Below are 19,929 nucleotides of genomic sequence, written 5' to 3'. Positions count from 1 at the left end.
AGAGCAAGGAGATGGAGCAACTGAAGCAGGCTGTGAGCTGGGCTGCGGCCACAGTTCTGTTCTCCTCCTCTCCCCTCTGCCCCTTCTGCCCAGATCAGGGTCAGCCAGCTCTGCCCAAGGGAACAGGGTAATGGGTCCTCAGGCCTGATGCTTTTCAGTTCTCTGATGCCTCCTGACCTGCCTGTCTGAGGAAGACCCCCCTCCCTTTCCCTTATTCCTCACCTTCATCTCCTTCTGTGCCAGGTGCCTCCAGGCACTGGGGTTGGAAGACCTAGGCCTGGCCCAGACCTTGGGACCTGTGGAGTGAGGCCTTGGCCACTGGGCTTGCCTAAGGGCAGGTCAGCTGGCCAATGGCCTGCACTTTGTCCGATGGTTGAGAAGCCCCCCGGGTGGAGGGAGGGATGGGGATGGTGAGGACAGGACCGCCTGGTCCCGTGGTTGGACATTCTGCCAGCTGTGCTGGTACTGGCTCTCTTGGGCATCAAGAATGTGGGCGAAATTCAGCATGGGCAAAACTCTCCCAATGACACAACAGGACTTGTAAGCTGGAGCCACGGAGAAACCCCAGGTGCCCTGGTGACAGGTTCCCCCCAAACTCAGCAGGTACCTTTGGGGAAACCATTATGTTTCCTCTTGGGCTGCATGGAGCACAGGCTCTGAGGGTGGGGGCCAGGAGGCTGACCTGGGAGGGTGCAGTCCTCGCTCGGAAATCCCTGTGTGGCCGAGAGCTTTGCTTCTCACCCGCCACTGACCTCCGTCCCTGCCTGCGAAGCAACCACACAGACGTGTGTAGAAGCCTGTGTGCAGGCTTTATGCACCCATAATGCATGTGGCTCTTACCCCATCTACTCACCAGAGCAATCTAGAAAGCAGATCCCTTTAATTACCCCCATTTTACCCATGAGAAAAATCAATGAACAGAAATGTTAAGTAACTTGCCCAAGGTGCTCAGCCAGTAAGGAACAGTGCGAGCAGGACCAGTAACACCACATGAGCCCAGATGAGGCTGTTCTCGCTTTTCAGAGGAGGGGGTTTCTCTATAAAATGCCCAGGCAGGCAGCCCCTGCAGAAAGGTGTTTCCCTCTTGGGGACCTGCCAGAGACGGTACCCACCTCAGGGGAGGGGCAGGGAGGTGACAAAGACCAGCGTGCTCTGTACAGAAGCCTTTATTGGGAAGGGGTTAGAGTTCATGGATCACTGGGAGGTGCAAATAGAGAGTTCTGAGGGTGCTTCTGGGGCGGGGGGTATGGGGGGAGGCCACGTCCGTACAGAGTTGCCTGGAAGCCCAGGAGCCCTGGTGCCAGTCCCTTGAGGGTCTTGCCAGAGAGTGCCCCTGCACCCTGGCATCCCAGGGTCTCCCTCTGGGGGTCCCTCGTGCCTTGCCACAATCCATCTGTTTGTGTGGACCCCAGGAGTCAGCAGAGGAGCCAGTCCTCCTTGGTTGGTCTCTCCTACTCGACCTTTTTTCCTGGGACTCCCCGAAGAGCCAGTCCAGGGGGTCAGCAGTGCCGTCCCCAGGCAGTGCCGGCTGCTGACCACTGAAGCGGGTAGTAATGTCCTGTAGAGACTCAGTAGGAGGGCTCTTCCTGAAGGCGCGGGCTGGCCGGGGGGTTCTACCGGGTTGGGCCCTGACTGTGGCCACATCCAGCACTGAAGTGGGCTGAGCCAGCTGACAGATAGACTTCACGTAGTCATCCAGACTGGGGGAGGCCGGGGGCTCCTGCCCGGGCCCCCCAGGCAGCATCTCCTCCAGCGTCTCCTGGATGGTGGGCAGGTGGGCCACAGGAAGCAGGAGCCGGGACCTCATGGCCGTCAGCGATGCGGAGCAGCGACCTGTTTATCGACAGAAGACCAGGATGAGGGGTCTGCCATTCTGTCACCTCTGCTGGTCCCCTCTCTCAGCAGAGGCTGCCCGGGTGATTCACAGGCCGAGAGTGGAGTGATGTCTGCATACCCAAACCCGGGCTCAGACTCCTGAACTCTTCCTTCCCATTAACACTGAAAGCTACGTGCTCAGGAATCCATCTTTACTGTTGTTGAACCCATACAAATCAGAACGCAGTCTAATGGACTGGAGTCAGAGGGAACCTGGGTAAAACCGGCCTCTGCTGCTTCCTCATCTGGGTGGGGACCTCTCCAAAGTCACCTCTCCAAGTGTCCCCGACCCACCCACTGGAAAGGGTGTTGTAAGAAACACATGGGATGACAGTTCCCGGGAAATCCCACTGCCGATGCGAAGCCCTCTGTGGCTATTATCACTGCCTCGACTGCATGCCCTGGTCTCTGTCCCACGGTCAGGCCCTGTTCGCCCCGCCCTCAAAGAGAAACAAAACCTTCTTGTTGTGTCTCTAACCAGAGGGAAGCTTCTCTCTTACCTGGAGTCAAGGGTACTTGGGGCTCACAGGGCTGCTGGATAAGCAAGGACAGTCCTTGGAAAGACCCAGGAAGCTCGAGTGGAGGGCTGGGGGCCCGGCCGTCAGAGCCCCGTGTCCAGCGTGGAATGGCCAGGAGGATGGGTGGTGGGGACGACTGGCCACTGTCCGGCGTGCAAGCGTTCCCGAGCTATCTGGTGAACCTGGAGGCCTGGCGGCTGCTTTTATACTTCCTCACCAGCCACCAGTTACTGTCACGAGGGCCAAAAATAGCAGCACACAGGAAGGCTCTCAGAGGGAAAACAGCTTGGCGGGCGGGGTTTGGCCCAGCTACCAGCCTGGAGCAGTGGGAGGCTCCGTGGATGGATGTTTACTCCGCAGGGCAGGGAGGGGTGGCACCGCTCCAGCCACCTCAGGCTGCGGGAGAGGTAGGGGGCTACAGTGAGGGGGGGACCCAGAATCGGAGGGCCCAGAATGACTTCCCGACTTATGAACATGGGAGGCTGTGGGACCCACATTCAAGTCCTCCTTGGGCCTGTTTGGCGAGGGCTGCCCAGGAGCCTGGAGCTCCTTCTGCTCTGCCCCCAGTTTCCCCTGATTTGAGCAAGACAGCTGCAGCCTGACGGGACCTCCCCTCTATTCCAATGGGGCCAGGCAGAAGGACAGTGGAACAGTGGTCGGGGGGCAGCTTGGGGACACACACTCTGTCCGTGCAGGGACACAGGGCCCGAGTCACATCAGGCCAGCAGACCCCAACATAGCTGATCCCTGACCTTGAAGACAACAGCTCTGCTTCCGCTCCTGGCTCCCAGCTCCAGAGCAACTCCTCCTGCCTCCTTCATTGCACTCTCCAGAGCCGTCCTGTGGCATGTTTGAAGGCCCAGCCCAGCGTATACAGCCCCACTGCCAATGGCCCAGGGGTGCTGTCTTCTCCTGCCCCTTGGAGCTCTAAATGATCTCCTGACTCTCAGACCCAGGACCAAGACTGCTGGATCTCCTTCACACATGGAGTCGGACATGGGACCAGCAGGCAGTGGGGCTCTGTGAATGAATTTGCTGAGCTGTGTTGGGGGAGGGGGTGTGTTGACCTCTGACAGAGGCATCTGAGGCCAAGACAGAAAACAAAGAACGGAAACCCACTTTGGGGTTGCTTACTGCCCCCTTTAACTCCAGCAAATCAACCCAGTCTTTTCTTCTTAGGGAGCGTTAGTTACCTGTCTGCGACTGTGTTAACATCAGTGGTTATCAAAAAGTCCTCTGCTTTTATTGTTGTTTTCTATTTTAGCAAACAGTGCAAGGTCATTCAAGAAAGCAATGTGTATTTTTGATAACCTTGAACAGAGTGGAACTATTTTCTCTGTGGATAACAGGGTGCTTTAAGTGGTTACTAACTTACCATGAAATTGACCCTGCAGGACACCTCTGTAAGCCCTTCAGGGGAAAAGAAGGCATTTCCACAAGGTTTTTTATTCTCACAAGGCTTTCAATGCCAATACGGAGAAAGAAAGAGAATTTGTGACTCTAAAGTGGTGTTTAAGATAGCAGTGGGAGTATAACAACCAGCGCTCAAAAAAAAAAAAAAAAAGGTAACATTCATTGTGAAATGGCTAGTTTCAAAGCAGCTCAGGAGCAGGTAGCTGGGGGGATCACAGCTCTGGGGGAAGGGGGGCTGAGAAGATATTAGGAAGATGCCCTGAAGGCAGCCTGGCCAGGCACACACGTGGGGGAGTTCGGCTGGGCGCAGAGAGCCTAGAGGTGGTCACTCGTGGATAGGAGCCTGAAAGAAGTCAGAAACAGAAGCAGAGACCTGAGGGTTGGGAGGGGAAACTGGCTGAGAATGCCTCTGGAGGGTTCTGTCAATTAGGACCTCGGGGCTCAGCAGGAGGGCAGTAGCTGTGCCATCCGCAGACCTTGGGAAATCAAGGCTAGCTGGGGACAGAGAATGGGAGCTGTTGTAGCTATTCTGAGTGCTCATGCCAGTAGTGGAACGTGGAGGCTGGCAATGGGCAGGTTGTGAGAAAAGCAAGACTGGCCATCAGGAAAGAAGGCAGCTCAGAAATCGGGGTGGGCCCAGCCCACTCGAGTGGTCCCTGGGGTAGTTGGGAGCAGCGTGGGCAGAAGCGCGAGACTGAGACACAGCTCCGAAGAGCAGCCATCCCTGCTCTGGTAGGCATGGAATCCAGGGCCTGCAGCACATTCTCGGTAGGACTTGGTGACCATCGGGGCCGCTTCCCCAGGTGCACTGGGGGAGGGGGAGGGGAAGGCACCCCTACACGGCACCAGGGTCAACGTGGTCATGCTTCTCTGGAACGTGTTTCCTCACCCGTGTGGACGTGCTTGCTGGATAGCAGCTGGATTCCTGTGGGACGCCTGACTCAGCTGCTCCGTCCCAGGCCATGCCCCTGACCAGACGTGAACAGAGCGGTGGAAGGGCACGCCTCAGGCTTCCTCTGGTCAGCCCATAGCCTCACACCCTGGAGCACATAGAGGCTTGTGTGCCTTCCCCCAGGGGAGGATGGGATCCCAAGGAGGAGAGCTGTGTTTGTGGCAAGGAGGTTCAGGGGAGCCCACGGGGGAGGGCCCGGGCCTTCAGGGCGCTCAGGGAGGGTGAGCAGTGACCCCTGTGGAGGGCTGCTCTGGGGAAAGAGACTAACCTGTGTGGGCTTCCCACAGGAAGAAGGTGCTCTGATCATCGAGGGGCTTCTCAACATTGCCTGGGGCCTGAGGCGGCCTATCCGGCTCCAGATACAGGACGACAGGGAGCGCGTGCACCTCTCCTCAGCCTCTTGGACACCCGGACAGCCCAGCTGCCCCCTGTGAGTGTTCAGATGGTGGAGGCAGGGCCGGGTGTCCTCCTTGACACCGGTTCAACCCAAGCGTACCGTTTGGGCTGGTCTGCGGGGTGGTGTCCTCTGTCTCAGGGCAAAGCCCTGCTCCCAAATGGGGCACAGGAGAACACAAGCCAGCCTTATCCTTGTCACCCTGTGATTGCCTGAGCCTGCGGCCTCACCTGCCAATAGTGGTCTTTCTAGATAATGACCAAACCATCTTGCTCTTGGAGAATTTTCCAGACTCCCATCGCCTCCAGCTGTGTTTCCTCATACATTCACAGGAGCTGCCTTATCTGCAAGGAGAGGAGCTATGCTGGGCAGGGGCTTCCAACATCCTGGGCAAAACAAACACTTCTTAGCATCTCCAGTTCTACCTTAAAAATTCACACAAATTTAACCTCTTATGGCTCTACTTTCATTTTAGTATCAGAATTTGTTTTTATAAATTTATTAGAGATTAATATCAGGTTTATTTTAACATCAAAAATATGTTTCAGTCATGATGAAACTGTTTCCTACCTTACCACTTAATGAACATCTGCCCCCTCTCTCTGCCTACCCCCCAACCCAATAAAGGGCAGTTAGTTGCTGAGTTTTGCTCGCTTCTGCATGTAATGAATCCTTCCAAGAGGCAAAAATTCAAAACCATTTCCCTTTCAGAAATTCAAGCAAAGTTGCTGTTCTGAGGGCACTTAGCACCTTGACACCCCATACAGACTTAGAGTATAATGTCTGGATGGGCTTCGTAGAAAGGCGACAAGTATGACTCGTGAGTCCCACCCCCCAGGGCAAAAGCAGCCATGGGAACAGACAGGACCCCCCTCAGAGGCCTCTTGGCCTGGGTTCTGCTCTTTGCCTGACCCTCCCTGGCTCCCTCATGCTGTGAGCAAGTAGCTGTGAGGCTACTTCTCATCACACACATCCCCTTCTCCAGCCAGGCACCAGCTTCCCTGGCTTGGACTCTGCCCGGCCCAGAGGCCCAGAGATTGGCCCCTCAAGCTTCCCCCACCTGACTCTCCTTCAGGCCTGAGGGAAGCCCAGAGAGCCCACTCAACACTTGGCCACAGACACCATCTCCCTCAGCGGGGTGCCCAGGAGTCCATGGGCACACAGCTAGTCCCTGTGTCTGTGCAGCAGGGACAAGGCCACTCAGGTCTGCAGGACATACTCCCTCTCCTTACAGGAGACACCGTGGCAAGTCTTTGCTTTTCTTTTACTATCTTACATTAACTTGGTGTGAAGTAGAGCCTTACCTCGGCTGGCCTTGCTTCTGCCTGTGTCCCGTCCACAGAGGCAGGAGGCCTCTTCTCTGTGACTTGAGCTGCTTTTCTCTCTCAGAAGCTCTCTGAGCACCTTGACTGTCTTTTCAGAAAGGATCCACTTCTTCAGGACGGCAGGGTTCCTGCCCAGGAGCCGAGTGCTCAGACTGCACACGGGGCCGAGAGTTCCAGAGATAGCTCAGGTAAGCGGGGCCTCGGGCTACCTGGGAGCCCCTCTTGCTCACTAGGGTAGAAGAGGAGGGTCTTGGCTCATGACCATCATCTCTGAAGAACAGCTTTGTGTTGGGGCACCTGGCCCGCTCAGTGGGTTAAAGTGTCCAATGCTTGATGTTGGCTTGGGTCGTCATCTCAGGGCTGTGAGCCTGAGCCCCGAGTTGGGCTCTTCTCTGGCCATGTTGTCAGCTAGGGATTCTTTGTCTCTCCTCTCCCTCTGCCCCTTCTCCCTTCTCTCCCACAACCCTTAAAAAAAAAAAAAAAAAAAAGTAAAAAGTAAAAAGGAAGACCAGGAGCACAGAAAGGCTTTATTTATCTTGCCAAATCCTTGCTAATACCTCCTCACTTGCTAAATAACTGTCTCAGTCCAAGGCCTTCTCCTCACCTCCCCACTTACAGAAAAGAGGCTGGCAGAGGTGACTGTGATGTAATTTGCCCAAGTCCCCTGCTTTTTGGAAAGGAGAGAACAGCAGCAGCAGGCAGGGCCTCTGGGGCACGTCTCCCTCACACTCTGGAATCCAGGCTGCTCATCCGTCCTCTTTGTGTCCTCCCCTCACACTCAGTGGGGGCTCAGAGGACGGTGTGGTGTTGCCCAAGACCTGCCCTGGGTGCCCAGAGATGGAGGCCAAGGCCATGGCGACACAGGTGATCCTATCCGGGGGTCCCCTTTCCTGTCTACAAAGTGGGCATCCCCCAAGCACTGTCATGAAAACAGCAGTGATGTTACCCTCCGCTGTAGCATGGCGTCACCACAGAGCTCCAGGGAACCAAGCCCCACCTGCCACGGGACCGCTACAGCTCTGCAGTTCTTGGGCCCCTGTGCTCCACCCCGGACTGACCTTCTCACCGGTTCCTCACTACAGAGCCCCTGGAGGAGGACGAGGAGACCCCCCAGCTGATGCGGACCAAGAGTGACGCAGCCTGCGTGATCCAGAGGCGGCCCCGGGCCCGTGCACCTGGTGAGGCCCAGAGGATTCGGCGACATCGCTTCTCCATCAATGGGCACTTTTATAACCACAAGGTGATGTTTCTGCCCAACCCTTCCCCTGGGCCGTGAAGCTGAGGCCACAGGGAGGCAGCCCCAGGCACTGCTGGGCCTTTGGAAGGCCAGGCCCCACCAGAGTCTTGTCAGACTCTGTGTGCTGGTGTGGTCACAGCTGCGTCCTCACCAATAAATGGGCTTGGGAGGAGAAATAGCTTGCCCAAAATGACATCAAAATAACAGTCAAAAGAAAGAAAGAGAGAGAGAGAGAGAAGGAAGGAAGGAAGAAAGAACGAATGAACACATTCCAACTGGTCACCCCAAAGCCTGTTTTGGGGGCATTTGTATTTTGTTTTTACTTTTGTTTTTGTTTTTGTTTTTGCTTTTACCACATACTTACTGTCAATCCATTTTCCCAAGGTGTGTGGATTTTTGGAAAGTAATGCCAAGTTTATGTCTAACTAGACAGTTTTCTCTGAGATTTCCACCCAAGCTTGATTGAGAGTTTCACGGGAACGTGATGTGCTGCTGACCTTCTCCCTGGGTCAAGTAAGTTCTAGATTGAGGTGTGCCCAGGGGCACGTGTTTCTGGGCCCCAGAGAACCCACACTGCTCCTGGTTCCCAGCACTTAGCCTTTTGTCCAAGCATGCATTGTACTGACCTGAGGAAAAGATCTCCTTCCCCAGATGACATCAGTCCCTAAACAAATCCAACTGTAAAAGGAGAAGTTGATTGTTTCTATAAATGGCATGAGTGGCAGTCTGGGTGAGGCCCTGGAGGGAGCGTCCTGTAACTGGGCCACATCCTGCAGCGCTAGGAAATGGAAGCAGAGGTTTCCAGTTGAAGCAGCTGCCTGTCTTGATAGGCGGTGACTCATGGGAGGGGGAGGGTGCTGGCAAAGGCAACTCCCAGGGTCAGACCTGAAGAACAGTTACCCAGGTTAGGTCTGCCAGGAGCCATTCAAGTACTCTGGGGGCATCCTGGACTTTGGGGTGAAGGATCCAACAAGGCAAGCAGAAGGGACTCTGCCTTACTAAGAGGACCACCCCTACCCCCACTCTGGTCTGGGTTTGCAATGTGTGTTCATGGGTGACACTACATCATCTTTGCTAAGTGCAGGGAAACCCAGGACCATTTGAGAGTAGTTTCCCGAAAGGGTGCAGGGTTGAAATGAAGCAGAGATTAAGAATGATTTAGATTAGCCAAAGGACCCACAATCTGACCTATATATTCCTTAAATCTTGTTCCGAACGGGTTTAGTCTGTAAAGTGTCCAGTAAGTATACTAGCTCTGTATAGGCAGTTTTGAGGAATTATTAAAAAATTTTAAAAGAATATTTGCATGAGGTTAGCCTCTTCGTAGTTCTAGGATCCTAAAAAAGAAAGCTTTTGATCCACAGCTCAAGGTAACAAATAGTGGGGTTTATCTCCAGCACATTCATCCCCTCTTCTAAGGGAATCATTCCTCTCTAAGATCATTCCACCTTTTGTTGTCATTGCAAAAGTCCCAGAGACATGGTGATGTCTGAGGATTCTGTAGCCTTTGAAATGAACAGAAATGAACAATGAGGGCTTTTGTCACATTCTTTCATGTCCGTGGGAGCCATGATAGCAAGAAGGGCTCCTCAGCCAGCTCGATACTCAACACGCTAGCTTGTACTCCAGTCTGTGTGGCTCTTTCTCCCAGTAACAGATTTACTTACAGAAGGTGGGTTCATTCTTCCAGGAAAACTAGTATCCTAGGTGTGTTGGACAGCTGGTTCCCATCTCTGGGCTGGGTAAGGGGCTCCTTCTCGCTCTTCCTTTCAATCCATTCGGAATCAGTGTCCTGGGAAATCAGGTAACAGTGTGTACTTGAATCACAGGCAACAAGTAAAAAATAATTACCTAGAATTAACTTCCTGAGGTTGTTATTCTGGATTTTATTTCTTAGAATTGCACAGTTACCTCACTCAATCATTTTCCAAAAGTATTCTGATTCACAGTAGTGTTGGCATGATTTCCAGACTCAGTAAAACTTGGTACCTGTCCCATTGCTTTGTCCTGGGCTGTTAGATTCTAATGTGTTCTATCGGAGAGAAACCATTGTGCTTAGAGATGGCAAAGTAGCGGGGACCTTTGTTTCTACTTGGAGCTGATCAGTATCATTTTGAGAAAAGGCTCCAGGCAGAAGAAACACTAATAATGTCTTGTTGACAAGACCTTTCTTCTTGAAATAGCTTGACTCCTCTATTCCATATTTCTTGGAAACTGAAAGCCTAGTCTGGCTTTCTATGTAACACAGAGTCACCCTGCATGTCAGCTATGGAGGAAGCAGGTCTGGGTTTGAGTCTGACTCTGGTACTTGGGGACACTGAACAAGTCATTCTTATCCCTGAGCCCTAGTTACATCCCCGGGAAAGCAGAGCTAGGACCATAGAGGAGGAATGTATAAATTTGAATTTGGTTTTGGAAAGTGAGGAAGAGCTCACCTCGGGGAAATGAGATTCACAGGGAGGCCCCAGTGCCACAGGGGTAAAGCATGGGGTTTCCAATGGCTCTGCCCTTTCTAGATGGAGGACCATGACTAAGCGACTTGACCTCTCCAAGACTCTGTGTCCTTTCTTAAAAGGCGTAATGACAGGTGCTTCAAAAAACTGTTGTAAGGATTAAGTCAAAGGTTTTAGGTGAAATGCTTGGCAGGTCTATAACTTGACTCATGCTCCCTGAGGACTTATTAAGCCTCAGACGGTGCTCTGGTTGCCTGTATATATGGCGTCTCACATGGAAAGGCAAAGTACCCGCAGGACTATAATGGGACCCCCAAACCTTGAAGAGCTTGTGTGGCTGGACCACAAGGCACGAGGGAGAGAATCACCGTATCATGTGTGTGAACAGTGAGAGGAGGAAGCAAGGGTATTATTTAGGCTATGGGACGCCTTCAGATACTTCTAACTAGAACTATGCCACAAGATAGTGCTTCTCAAATCGCACTGTACGGAGAGTATCACTGGGTTTCCTCAAAATGCAGATTCTGGTTCAGGAGTCTGGGGCTGGGAGCCAAGACTGTGCTAATGCAGCTGGTCCAGAATATATTTGGAATTGCAAGGTTTTTAAAAGGTTGTTCCTTGGGGTAGCAGCATGGAGAATGGGTGGAAAGTGCTGAGATTGAAAGGGGAGAGGTGGGATGCTGATGCAGTGTGAACTGAGAACCTCTGCTGCTGGGAGAATGGGGAGGAGTGGATAGATTCCAGAACTTTCGGTCTTAGAATCAACAGACACTTGGCAATATGAGCCAAAGAAAGAGTGAGAAGGAGACTGGGAAGTACTTCCGTGGGACTGGCTGCTAAGGCCAAAGAGCTGGCCCTCATAGCTTTGGAGGCATCCCTCTTACAGGCCTCTGTAAGACAAGAGTTGCTACGGCTTCCCCAGCTGCATCAGATGTGGGCACAGCTGTGTGTGGATCTGTCCTGGACAGGCACAGGTGCTTCCAGAGCCCGGGCTCACCTGTGGCCTCAGACCACACTGGACAGTGTGCCCCGACCCTCTGTGATGTCAGCTCTGTGTCCCTCTGGCCCTGCCCTGAATGGCCCTCCTCCCTCTGCAGACCTCAGTGTTTACTCCTGCTTATGGGTCCGTGACCAACGTGAGGGTCAACAGCACCATGACAACCGTGCATGTGCTCACCTTGCTGCTGAACAAGTTCCGAGTAAGTCTGGCTATGAGCAGGAGGCCTTGCCCTGGGAGGCTGGTGACTTGTTGGGGGAGCTAGCAAAGGCTGGGGAAGCTTCCTGTGGTTCCTGGGTAGAAGGTCTAGCAACATTTCCTCTGCTGACACGGCATCTCTGGGATCTTATGCAGAGAAAGAGGGGAGGATCCTTGGGGACTTGTGCATGTGGCACTGGGGGTCTGGTTCCTGCCAGGGATCCCTTCCTGTCTTGTCTCCTAAAGCCCTGACTTCCTGTTCTTGCCTACACAGGTGGAAAATGGTCCCAGTGAGTTTGCACTCTACATTGTTCATGAGTCTGGGGGTAAGTGTCCGCCTGTGCTTCCATATCATAAACACCAAAGTCTCTGTCCATGTGGCAAGCTCACTGACCATGCTCCTTCTCTCACGGCCCCTGTGAATGCTCCGCCAGCCCCAAAACCAGGCACACTTTCTGCCCCTTACAGAATCCTGCCAAAAACACAAGGGAAGCCATTGTCTTTGATCTCATTCAGTTGGTAGGGGTTGGGGGACACATCAGGGACTGTGAGCTGGAACTGAAACCCCTCGCCCCCTGAGAACGGTTGCAGGACGCACATGTCCCTCTGTGCAGGGTTCTGCTCCATGGTAACTGAGCAGCCTGGCCTCCCGTGTCCACGCTCTCCTCTCTTCTACTCCCTGGGCTCCTGTTCTGACCTGTCTTTGCTGAATGCCACAATCACACAACACTCAGGGCAACCTTCTCTTCAAGGTCTGGAAAAAGTTCCCAGCCCCTTGGACCACCATTTTTCTACCACATTCCCACCCCAGAACAAAGAGGGGGCAATCCTAATGCCCCAGGAATTTTATAAATGACCTTCTTTTTCAGAGAGAACAAAATTAAAAGACTGTGAGTATCCGCTGATTTCCAGAATCCTGCATGGGCCATGTGAGAAGATCGCCAGGATATTCCTGATGGAAGCCGACCTGGGCGAGGAAGTTCCCCACGATGTGAGTCGGGGCTGAGGTTCAGGGAGACCTGTTCCTCAGGGAGGGGCCGCATGACAGCATGGGGGTCTCCCAAGGGCTCTGAAGATGCGCTTGGCCAGAGCCCTCTGCAGTGACATCTCACCCAGCTGTCCCAAAGGGCCCCGAGCCCAGCACAGTGATGGCTCCAGCCTTCCCTCCTCCTGTCAGTGCCCACCAACTCCGTCCGCTGGCTTAGGGGAAAAAGGAAGTTGAGTCCTCAAAAACCAATGCCTGAGCTTTCCCTCTCAGGCAGGCAGAAACTTTTACTTTGTTAGAGTGTATTTAGTTGTCCTTACACTAAAGACTCTCACAGGGGCTCCTTATTCAGGGCCTATAAGTACCCAGGGCATGTGGAAGGGAGACAGGTGCCTAAGGCCCACTGCAGCCTGCATCCTGGTCTAGGAAAGAGCATGCTGCTGAGCTCCCTTGCACAGAAAAGGCCTACAGGGTTTGGGCCAAGGTGAAGGTCAGTGACCCTGTATCCCTTGGACCACTCACAGACTAGCACAGCTTTGTTCCACGGTTAGAAATGGGGACGTTTCCAGGGCTCCACTCCCCCGCTCTGGAGAACCCCCAGTGTGGTTCTACTCTCTGTTGAATACTTTTCCCAATATCCAGCTTCATCTTTCCTCCCAGGGATAATAGGCTGTGCAGTGAGCATGGGCCTCTCTGTTCTCCGTCCTAGTACAGACTGAGTGCTGGGGGTGAGTGGGGAGACAGGTAGCCCCTTCCCAGGCTAGAAGACAGGGCTAAATCAGCAGCTGTGGAGACCCTGAGGAAAAGAAAAACACATTTTTGGCTTCTAATTTAAAGCACATTAAAATGTTCTTGGATTTTCTAGGTCGCTCAGTACATTAAATTTGAAATGCCGGTGCTGGACAGTTTTGTTGAAAAATTAAAAGAAGAGGAGGAAAGAGAAATAATCAAACTGACCATGAAGTAAGCAGCACATAAAGAGCCAGTCGTGGGTCAAAGTGTGCAGGGCAGAGCCCCCAGGCTGGGGCCGGGCGAGCTCTCTCCTCCAGGGCATGGCGCTGGCCAGAATCAGGGAGGCCTGCCCACCCTGGCTGCCCGGCACCGCCCGCTGGCCCCCTGCTCTGTAGTGAGGGCAAGCTGGGGTGATAGCCTGCGGAAAGGACAGGAGGCAAGCCAAACTGCCCCTCTGGCTTCAGCACCTCACCAGCTCCAGAGGGGCGCCGCTGTTGAAACAGCTCGGGAGAATCAGGCAGGAGCAGGGGTGGGCGCTGGACCAGGGTCATGAGCTCTACAGGAGACACAGCCCTGGAGGAGTGACCGAGGAGAAGGTCTGCTCGGGGCACATTCCGCCAGGTCTGGGCCTTTCCCGCTAGTGAGAATTCTGAGCCTGCCAAAGAGTGGTGACCGCTGGAACCCTCTGTACCAGCTGGTGTTTTCAGGTGCAGGGGACCTGTTCAATGGAAAGGTGAGCAGGTGTCACCTGCGGGCTCCTGGGGAAGCTACATCAAGGCCTGGCTGCTTGAGGCTAGCCAAGTTGCATCTGCAAGCAGCCAAGTTGCATCTGCCAATGATTGGTCTGTTCCTCTGTAGAGTGAAAGATGGGGTGGGGGTGGGGGAACATGTGGGCCACTCAGCCGGGGCCAGGTTTGGGGTCCTCCTCAGGAAGGGAAGGAGGCAGTCTGCTCATGGTGAGAGGACCTGCAGTTGGGGGACTGGTTTGGATTCCGGTGTCTGGCTGAATGAGTTTTGGAATGCCTCAGCCCTTCCCCCAACCCCCTACCCCAGCTTTCCATCTGTGTAGTGAGGCCCCTTTCAGGAGGACAGCAGAGACACCCGGTCAGAGGGGACAGTCCACCATGCAGTCTGCTGTAAGTCTGGGAGCTAGAAGGGGACATGGGGGTCACCTGGCTAGTGTAGTCAGAGCACAGAGAAGAAACCGAGGCCTGAGGTGCAGAAGGTTGGAGCACAGGTCACTGACGAGACTGGGCCTGAATGCAGGTTTCCTGATCCCCACTCTGCCACCCTGTCCCCTCCAGCACGCTCTGTCCTATAGTGGAGAATCTCTGGAATAGAAACAGCACATTCTGCATTTGAAGCTTGCCAGCGTCTTCAGCCCCGTGTGCCTGCTCCTCTAAGCCGCTGGTTTGGCAGGGTGTGGCCTGGCTCTTCTTCCCTGGCCTCATCGGAGGAGAGATGGTGGCCGCTGAGCAGCCTTAGGTCTACTGGCCCAGCTATCTGTGCACTCCCTTGCTCTGTCCCCCTCTCCTTGTGTCCCCCTGTGTTGGTGAGTCCTCTTGGCTGTGTCTCCCTCCAGGTTCCAAGCCCTGCGTCTGACGATGCTGCAGCGCCTGGAGCAGCTGGTGGAGGCCAAGTAGCCAGCTAGCAATGGCCTCATCTGAAGCCCCCCACAGCCAGTGCCCCTGCATGCGGGTGGCCAGGCCCTGACTGAGGAATTTCAGCCCCCGCACTTCTACGCGTCTTTCTGCCTGAGTGCCATGCGTCCCATGTCCCTGGCTCTTGGCTCCAAGCTGAGCACTCACGGGGCCCAGAGCCAGGCCTGAGGAGCCACGACTTTGCTCGGTGCAGTCTATGTCTGAGGCTTGCCTGGGCAGTATGCAGCCCTGAAGCTGGGGAACTGGTCACATGATGTGGCTGGATGGCATGGCCAGTCCTCTTCCTGCCACCCCTCTCTTGCTCAGGAGAGTGGTATGTGATCGAGCCCATGGGTGTGTGCTCTATCTGTTTTCCCAGTGCCTAGGTCCAGAGTTTCTGCCTGGCCACAAGCCCCTGACCTCTTCATCCACGTGAACCATGAGATCCTGTCTGCCTTCACCACATGCTGCTGCTCAAGGCTCTACTGAGAAAATCAGGGCTGCCAGCAGATAGGGGATGTGCCCTGCTTCTGACCTTCACTTCCCTGTGGCAATCCTGGCCTCCAAGACTTGGATGCCACCCTCTGAGCATTGCACAGCCTAGCACACTGGCAGCAGAGCTCAGACCCCGACAAGACCATGAGCATCCCATCCTCTCTCTGAAGTACTGGCTTCTAACTTCTTGTTGGGACCAGAAGAATTCTTATAAGGAACTTGCTGCAGGAAACAAGGTGCTTTGATCCCATAAAGGAGGTGGCCCCCATGGCACTGGAAGGATGCCAGCCCTTGTGCAGCAGGGTCCAGGGCTCAGGCAGTGGCTCAGGAAGGCAATGCTCAGTCCCCATCACCGCTGTCCCGTGGATGCCTGTGTGCCTCCTGCCCTTTCTGGGCTTATTCCTTCAATCTCTACACTTCCCATCAAAGGGGCACAATGAGAAGAAATGTCTATTTGAGGAGAAATGGCTTTGAATTCCCTGGGGCCAGAACAATTTGGATTTGTCAGCTGAGGGAGAATTTCTGGAATGAACTGGAAGGCCTTTGCAAAACTAACTATGCAACAGTTTACATTGGTCATGTGAAGTGTTTGTCCAAACAGAGCAAGTTAAAGACCATATTCTTTTCCCACTGGGGCCTGTGGATAGTGGATTTAAAGGAAAAAACTATAAAGTCTTCCAAATAAAAGAGACAGTCCAGCTCTGCTCCATGTACTGGCTCCTTCCTGGCACCCGGAAAGAGCCGAGCCTGGGAGCAGCTGTGCTGTGTAAACTCACAGTTCCAGGTGAGCTTCCTGCCAGGACATCCCCGGCCTAGCTCCATCATCATGGAGACACGCAGAGGTGCCCTAGGGAGACAGCCTGCCGTATCTGTCATCTCTGCTCTCCCTTCCTTTCCTAGTTTCCTAGGTGCTCAATAAAGGTGCGCTCTATTGAACTGAAGGAATTCGGACCAAGCCTTCTTTCTGAGTTATGTGTCTACCTTGACTCCCAGATCTAACCTCTGAAACTTTGATCCTACAGTATGTGTGGCCAAATTTGGCAAAAGAGCCAAAGCTGAGCCACAGCCTGGTGCTCTCGACCCCAACGTGACTCATTCATTTCAGTGCATAGCCGGAGGACTAGTGTGGGGCCTGAGGACAAAGGCAGCCAAAGGGCACAGAGGAAGAATCACTGCTGGGGGTCTGTGGGCAGCCTGGAGGGTGAGCAATTGAATCACCCTGATTCACAGAATCTCAGCATCAGGAGGACCATAAGAATCTTCCAGACAGGGGCTCCGATGGGACGGCAGCAGTACCTCAGGGAGGGTAGAAAACAAATCAAACAGGCTTCTCCAGGCTGTTCTACTCCCCAACCCATAGTTACAAGCTCAGGTCTAGTTCAACTGCCAATCCACTATTCAGGAGTAATTGTGCCAGGCTCGTGCTCAGTTCAGGAGGGACAAAGACGGAGCCACGGTTCATCTCAGTAAGAGGTGTTTGGTGTTATCCTCAACTGGAGAAGCAGGCTGGATATCCAGGAGGGTCAGGGGACCAACAGACGATGGAGCTGGTGTAGGTCCCCGGAAGGATGCTGGAGGCTGAGCCCAGGTTGGGATAGGTGGCTTTCCAGCCTGAGAAACACCGCCGGCTTAGGAGCAGGACAGGGCCCTGCACATGGGAAGACATCAGAGGCCCTCCAAAAGCACTCGCTGGTTTTGTTTTATAGTTTTTCTCATTTTAGGATTTTTTTTTGTGGCAATCTTTACAATATTATTTAAGGCCTGCCTAGATAAGCACCACTTTTGAACTAGACATTATCAAAACATAGCTAAGAAAAATCACTAGCAAGTTGCACAGGAAAGGGAAAAATGCACACTTCTACAGTCATCCGAGGGGTTAGTTAGCCAATCTTTTTACCAACAGTGTGTTTGTTTTTCAAGGCAATTTGTAAATCTGCTAACTCAGCTCACTGTGCCACCACCACTTCAGATTTTCTCTGCTAGCTCTGCGGCTTCCTGCTGGTTTATGTGGGAACTCTCTTTTCTTCTCTCCATAGAGCTTATGGTATTTCTCATGTGCTCCCTCACTAACTAGTATCTCAGACAACAAAAGTATCCCAAACCAAAGTACAGATTCCTATGAGTGAATGTCCTCTCCTAGAACAGGACTGTCTTCCCAGGTCAGGTCTCAGGAACCACAGAAAATAATAAACACAGGATGAAATCAACAGGATTGCAAAAGAAGGACTGGACTCACGGAAAACAGGGTGGTTTGCCCAGAACAAATCATCAGAAGGAACCAAAAAAACAGCTTGTTTTTCTCATGTGATAACTATATGCCAACTGCAGGAATGTTTACCAGAAAATGGATTAAAGGCCTTCCCACTGTCACAATAAAGCCATGTGTTCACCCAGGATACATCTGGTCCTTTAGTCCCAGGGAAACAAAGCACAAGTCTTATCAACCTTCTGACCAGGTGATTTGCCGAGGAGCCAGCAAAGCACAATGTGTGCCACCGTGGGCAAGAGGCAGGCACCCTGCAGCTGTGGAGAAGGAGTGGGATATCCTTCCCAGGTGCCTGGGTGAGCAGCAGCCCCCCTGCCTCAGTCCCTCAACTATGATCAAGCAGGAAGTGCAATCAGAGCCAAGCCGTTCTAAGTATAAAAACAGCACGTGTACACGTGCTGTACTTTGGCCCCACAAGCTGAGATTGCCTGGAAGAAAGCCAGCTGTTGACCTGCCCCTGGACTCACAGCATGCAGGGTGGGGCTCTGCTCCCTCCTGGCCATGCTTTTAATAGAGATGTTTTCTGCAAACCCAGGAATGGGAATCCCCAAAGTTTCCTTTCCCAGGGAAACCAAAGGAAACAGAAAGCAAAGTCTCGGGCTTGGTGGACAGAGCCATTGTCAGGGTCCCTTTGTAGGAGATGGACCAGGGCTGTTACTGCACTTGTGACCAGCCTCTCTTGTGGTCTTGCCAAATGCAGCAGTGCTCCCTGCTAAAACGGAGCTTTTCCACGTCATGTGTGTATACCCTTCTTCTTAGAACGAGCTCTTCAAATACAACTAGGCTCAAGGGCACACTGGTCCCTGTAGGGTGGTTTCTCACAGAAGCCTCAGCTTGGTGGAGGTTATAGCAGTGAAGCTGCTGAAAGCAGTTCAGTTCAGGATATATTTGAAGACAGAGACACCAGAATTCAGAGTTGGATTGGGTTTGGATTTGGGGTGAAAAAAGACACAAAGACAGATTTATGGCCTGAGCAACTAGAAAGAAGGAGTTGCCATCAATTGTTGGGAAGAAGACTGTTGAAGGAACAGGTTGGGTGAATGTCAGCAATTCCTCTGTGGTGCAGGTTAGCTTCAGGATGTCCAGCACACATGCTAATGGCAGCTGAGTAAACAATTGGATATATACAGGTCTGGAGTTTAACACTGTTTGCATCCCAGTGTCAGACTAGAGTTACCAAGTCAGGAGTCTTCAGGTAAACAGATGGTATTGGAAGCCATCAGACTGGAGCAGCTCTACAGGGGAATGAGGGCAAAGAGAAAGGAGGTTAGATGACCTAGCCCCTGCCAGGCTGGTGGAGGAGGAGGAGCTTTTAAGAGAGGAGAACCAGGAGAGATCATTATTAAAGAGAAATGAGGGGTTATGCCGAAAATCAGGAGACTCTGGTGCCAACAAGAGCCCTCCCAATCCTTGCTCTTCCACTTAACACGCTGTGGGAACTTGAGCAAACTTCTCTAAGACTCGGTTTCGTTATCTATAAAGTATGATCATTCCCATCCTCCAGAGGCTTTTTTTGTTGTTAATTAAAGGTGTTAAGCACAAAATGGAGTCATTTGCCCCAGCCCCTCACCGCCTCTGCCCACGGGAAACCAAGACTTAGTTACAGTTTCAACCTATCCCAGGAATGTGGTCTTGTAACATTTGAAATTTCCTTAGGGGCACTATTGAGTTCATCCTCATGACAAAAACTGCCTTTCCTTCCCTCCCCACCAAAATATAACATTTTTTTTTTTCCTTTCGCTAATAACTCTTTGTTCCACCCTCCTTCCTATAAAAACTTTTCACTTTGTACAACTCCTTGGAACATCCCTACTTCCTAGATGGGATGCTACCCATTCACGAATTGCTTAGGAAAGCCAACTGAGATCTTAAAATTTACCTGAAACTAATATAACACTGTAAGTTAACTATACTGGAATTAAACAACAACAAAAAAATCTTGACATTTACTTGGTTAAAAAACAACAAGAACAAAAACAACAACAACAAACCACCTTTTTAACGCACGGGGGACCGTATCAGTAACAGTTTCGGCTCTCCAGAGTAAATAATTTAATAATTAGTAAATGCTCAAAACTTATGAGCAGAACGAGGTCTAGGGGTTGGTCCGGCCGGTGCCGCCTTTCAAAAGCCCCCACTGACCGGGCTGCAGTCAGCCGGCTCCGGAGGCCACGGCGCGCACACAAAGGGACCCGGCCACAGGTCTCGCGCTCCTCAGGTCCTCCGGGAGGACTTCGGCGCGGCGGGAAAAGGAAGCAAACAGGAGGAAGCAAAGGGTTTCTTCTTTCCGGTGGGCCCAGCACCATAGAGGGTCGCCCCCGCCACGTTCCTAGAGCGGCCGCGCTGCGCCGACTGACGGCAAGGCCCGCACTTCCGGCGGCGCGAGGGGCGCCCAGCGAGCGAGCGAGCCAGGGCGGCGGCGGGCGGCCCGCTGCGCGGTGAGTGGGCC

At 53.0% G+C, this 19,929-nt stretch overlaps 2 protein-coding genes and 1 long non-coding RNA gene across 9 annotated transcripts in view; 1 reads left to right on the top strand and 2 right to left on the bottom strand.

The window, feature by feature from the left end:
- Positions 1 to 17,023, top strand: part of RASSF4 (Ras association domain family member 4) — a 31,985-nt gene extending 14,962 nt beyond the window's left edge. For 6 of the 7 annotated variants that reach the window (XM_032312374.1, XM_032312376.1, XM_032312373.1 and 3 more), the window contains 8 exons: positions 5,046 to 5,188; positions 6,574 to 6,665; positions 7,560 to 7,717; positions 11,265 to 11,366; positions 11,637 to 11,688; positions 12,232 to 12,353; positions 13,213 to 13,310; positions 14,662 to 17,023. In XM_032312374.1, the coding sequence (XP_032168265.1) occupies positions 5,046 to 5,188; positions 6,574 to 6,665; positions 7,560 to 7,717; positions 11,265 to 11,366; positions 11,637 to 11,688; positions 12,232 to 12,353; positions 13,213 to 13,310; positions 14,662 to 14,722 (828 nt within the window). In that variant the 3' untranslated portion in view covers positions 14,723 to 17,023. The remainder of the gene's footprint in view (positions 1 to 5,045; positions 5,189 to 6,573; positions 6,666 to 7,559; positions 7,718 to 11,264; positions 11,367 to 11,636; positions 11,689 to 12,231; positions 12,354 to 13,212; positions 13,311 to 14,661) is intronic. The other variant, XM_032312377.1, reaches the window with a different exon arrangement.
- DEPP1 (DEPP1 autophagy regulator) lies at positions 1,147 to 2,623 on the bottom strand. The gene is made up of 2 exons (XM_032312378.1): positions 2,376 to 2,623; positions 1,147 to 1,833 (listed from the first exon to the last, which is right to left on the bottom strand). The coding sequence occupies exon 2, from the start codon at positions 1,805 to 1,807 to the stop codon at positions 1,181 to 1,183; it is 627 nt and encodes a 208-aa protein (XP_032168269.1). The 5' UTR covers positions 1,808 to 1,833; positions 2,376 to 2,623; the 3' UTR covers positions 1,147 to 1,180.
- Positions 17,024 to 18,347: 1,324 nt separating the features above from the next.
- On the bottom strand, positions 18,348 to 19,562 carry LOC116572920. The gene is made up of 2 exons (XR_004278551.1): positions 19,475 to 19,562; positions 18,348 to 18,715 (listed from the first exon to the last, which is right to left on the bottom strand). It is a non-coding gene; the product is annotated as an uncharacterized LOC116572920 (long non-coding RNA).
- Positions 19,563 to 19,929: the final 367 nt, after the last annotated feature.

Source organism: Mustela erminea, chromosome 14, assembly GCF_009829155.1.
Source record: "Mustela erminea isolate mMusErm1 chromosome 14, mMusErm1.Pri, whole genome shotgun sequence".
NCBI classification, from domain to species: Eukaryota; Metazoa; Chordata; class Mammalia; order Carnivora; family Mustelidae; genus Mustela; species Mustela erminea.
This window is presented reverse-complemented; position numbering and strand designations above follow the sequence as displayed.

What these genes read in the sequence shown, in the direction of transcription:
- DEPP1 (XM_032312378.1), bottom strand. Translation starts at nt 1,807, where the DNA reads ATGAGGTCCCGGCTCCTGCTTCCTGTGGCCCACCTGCCCACCATCCAG.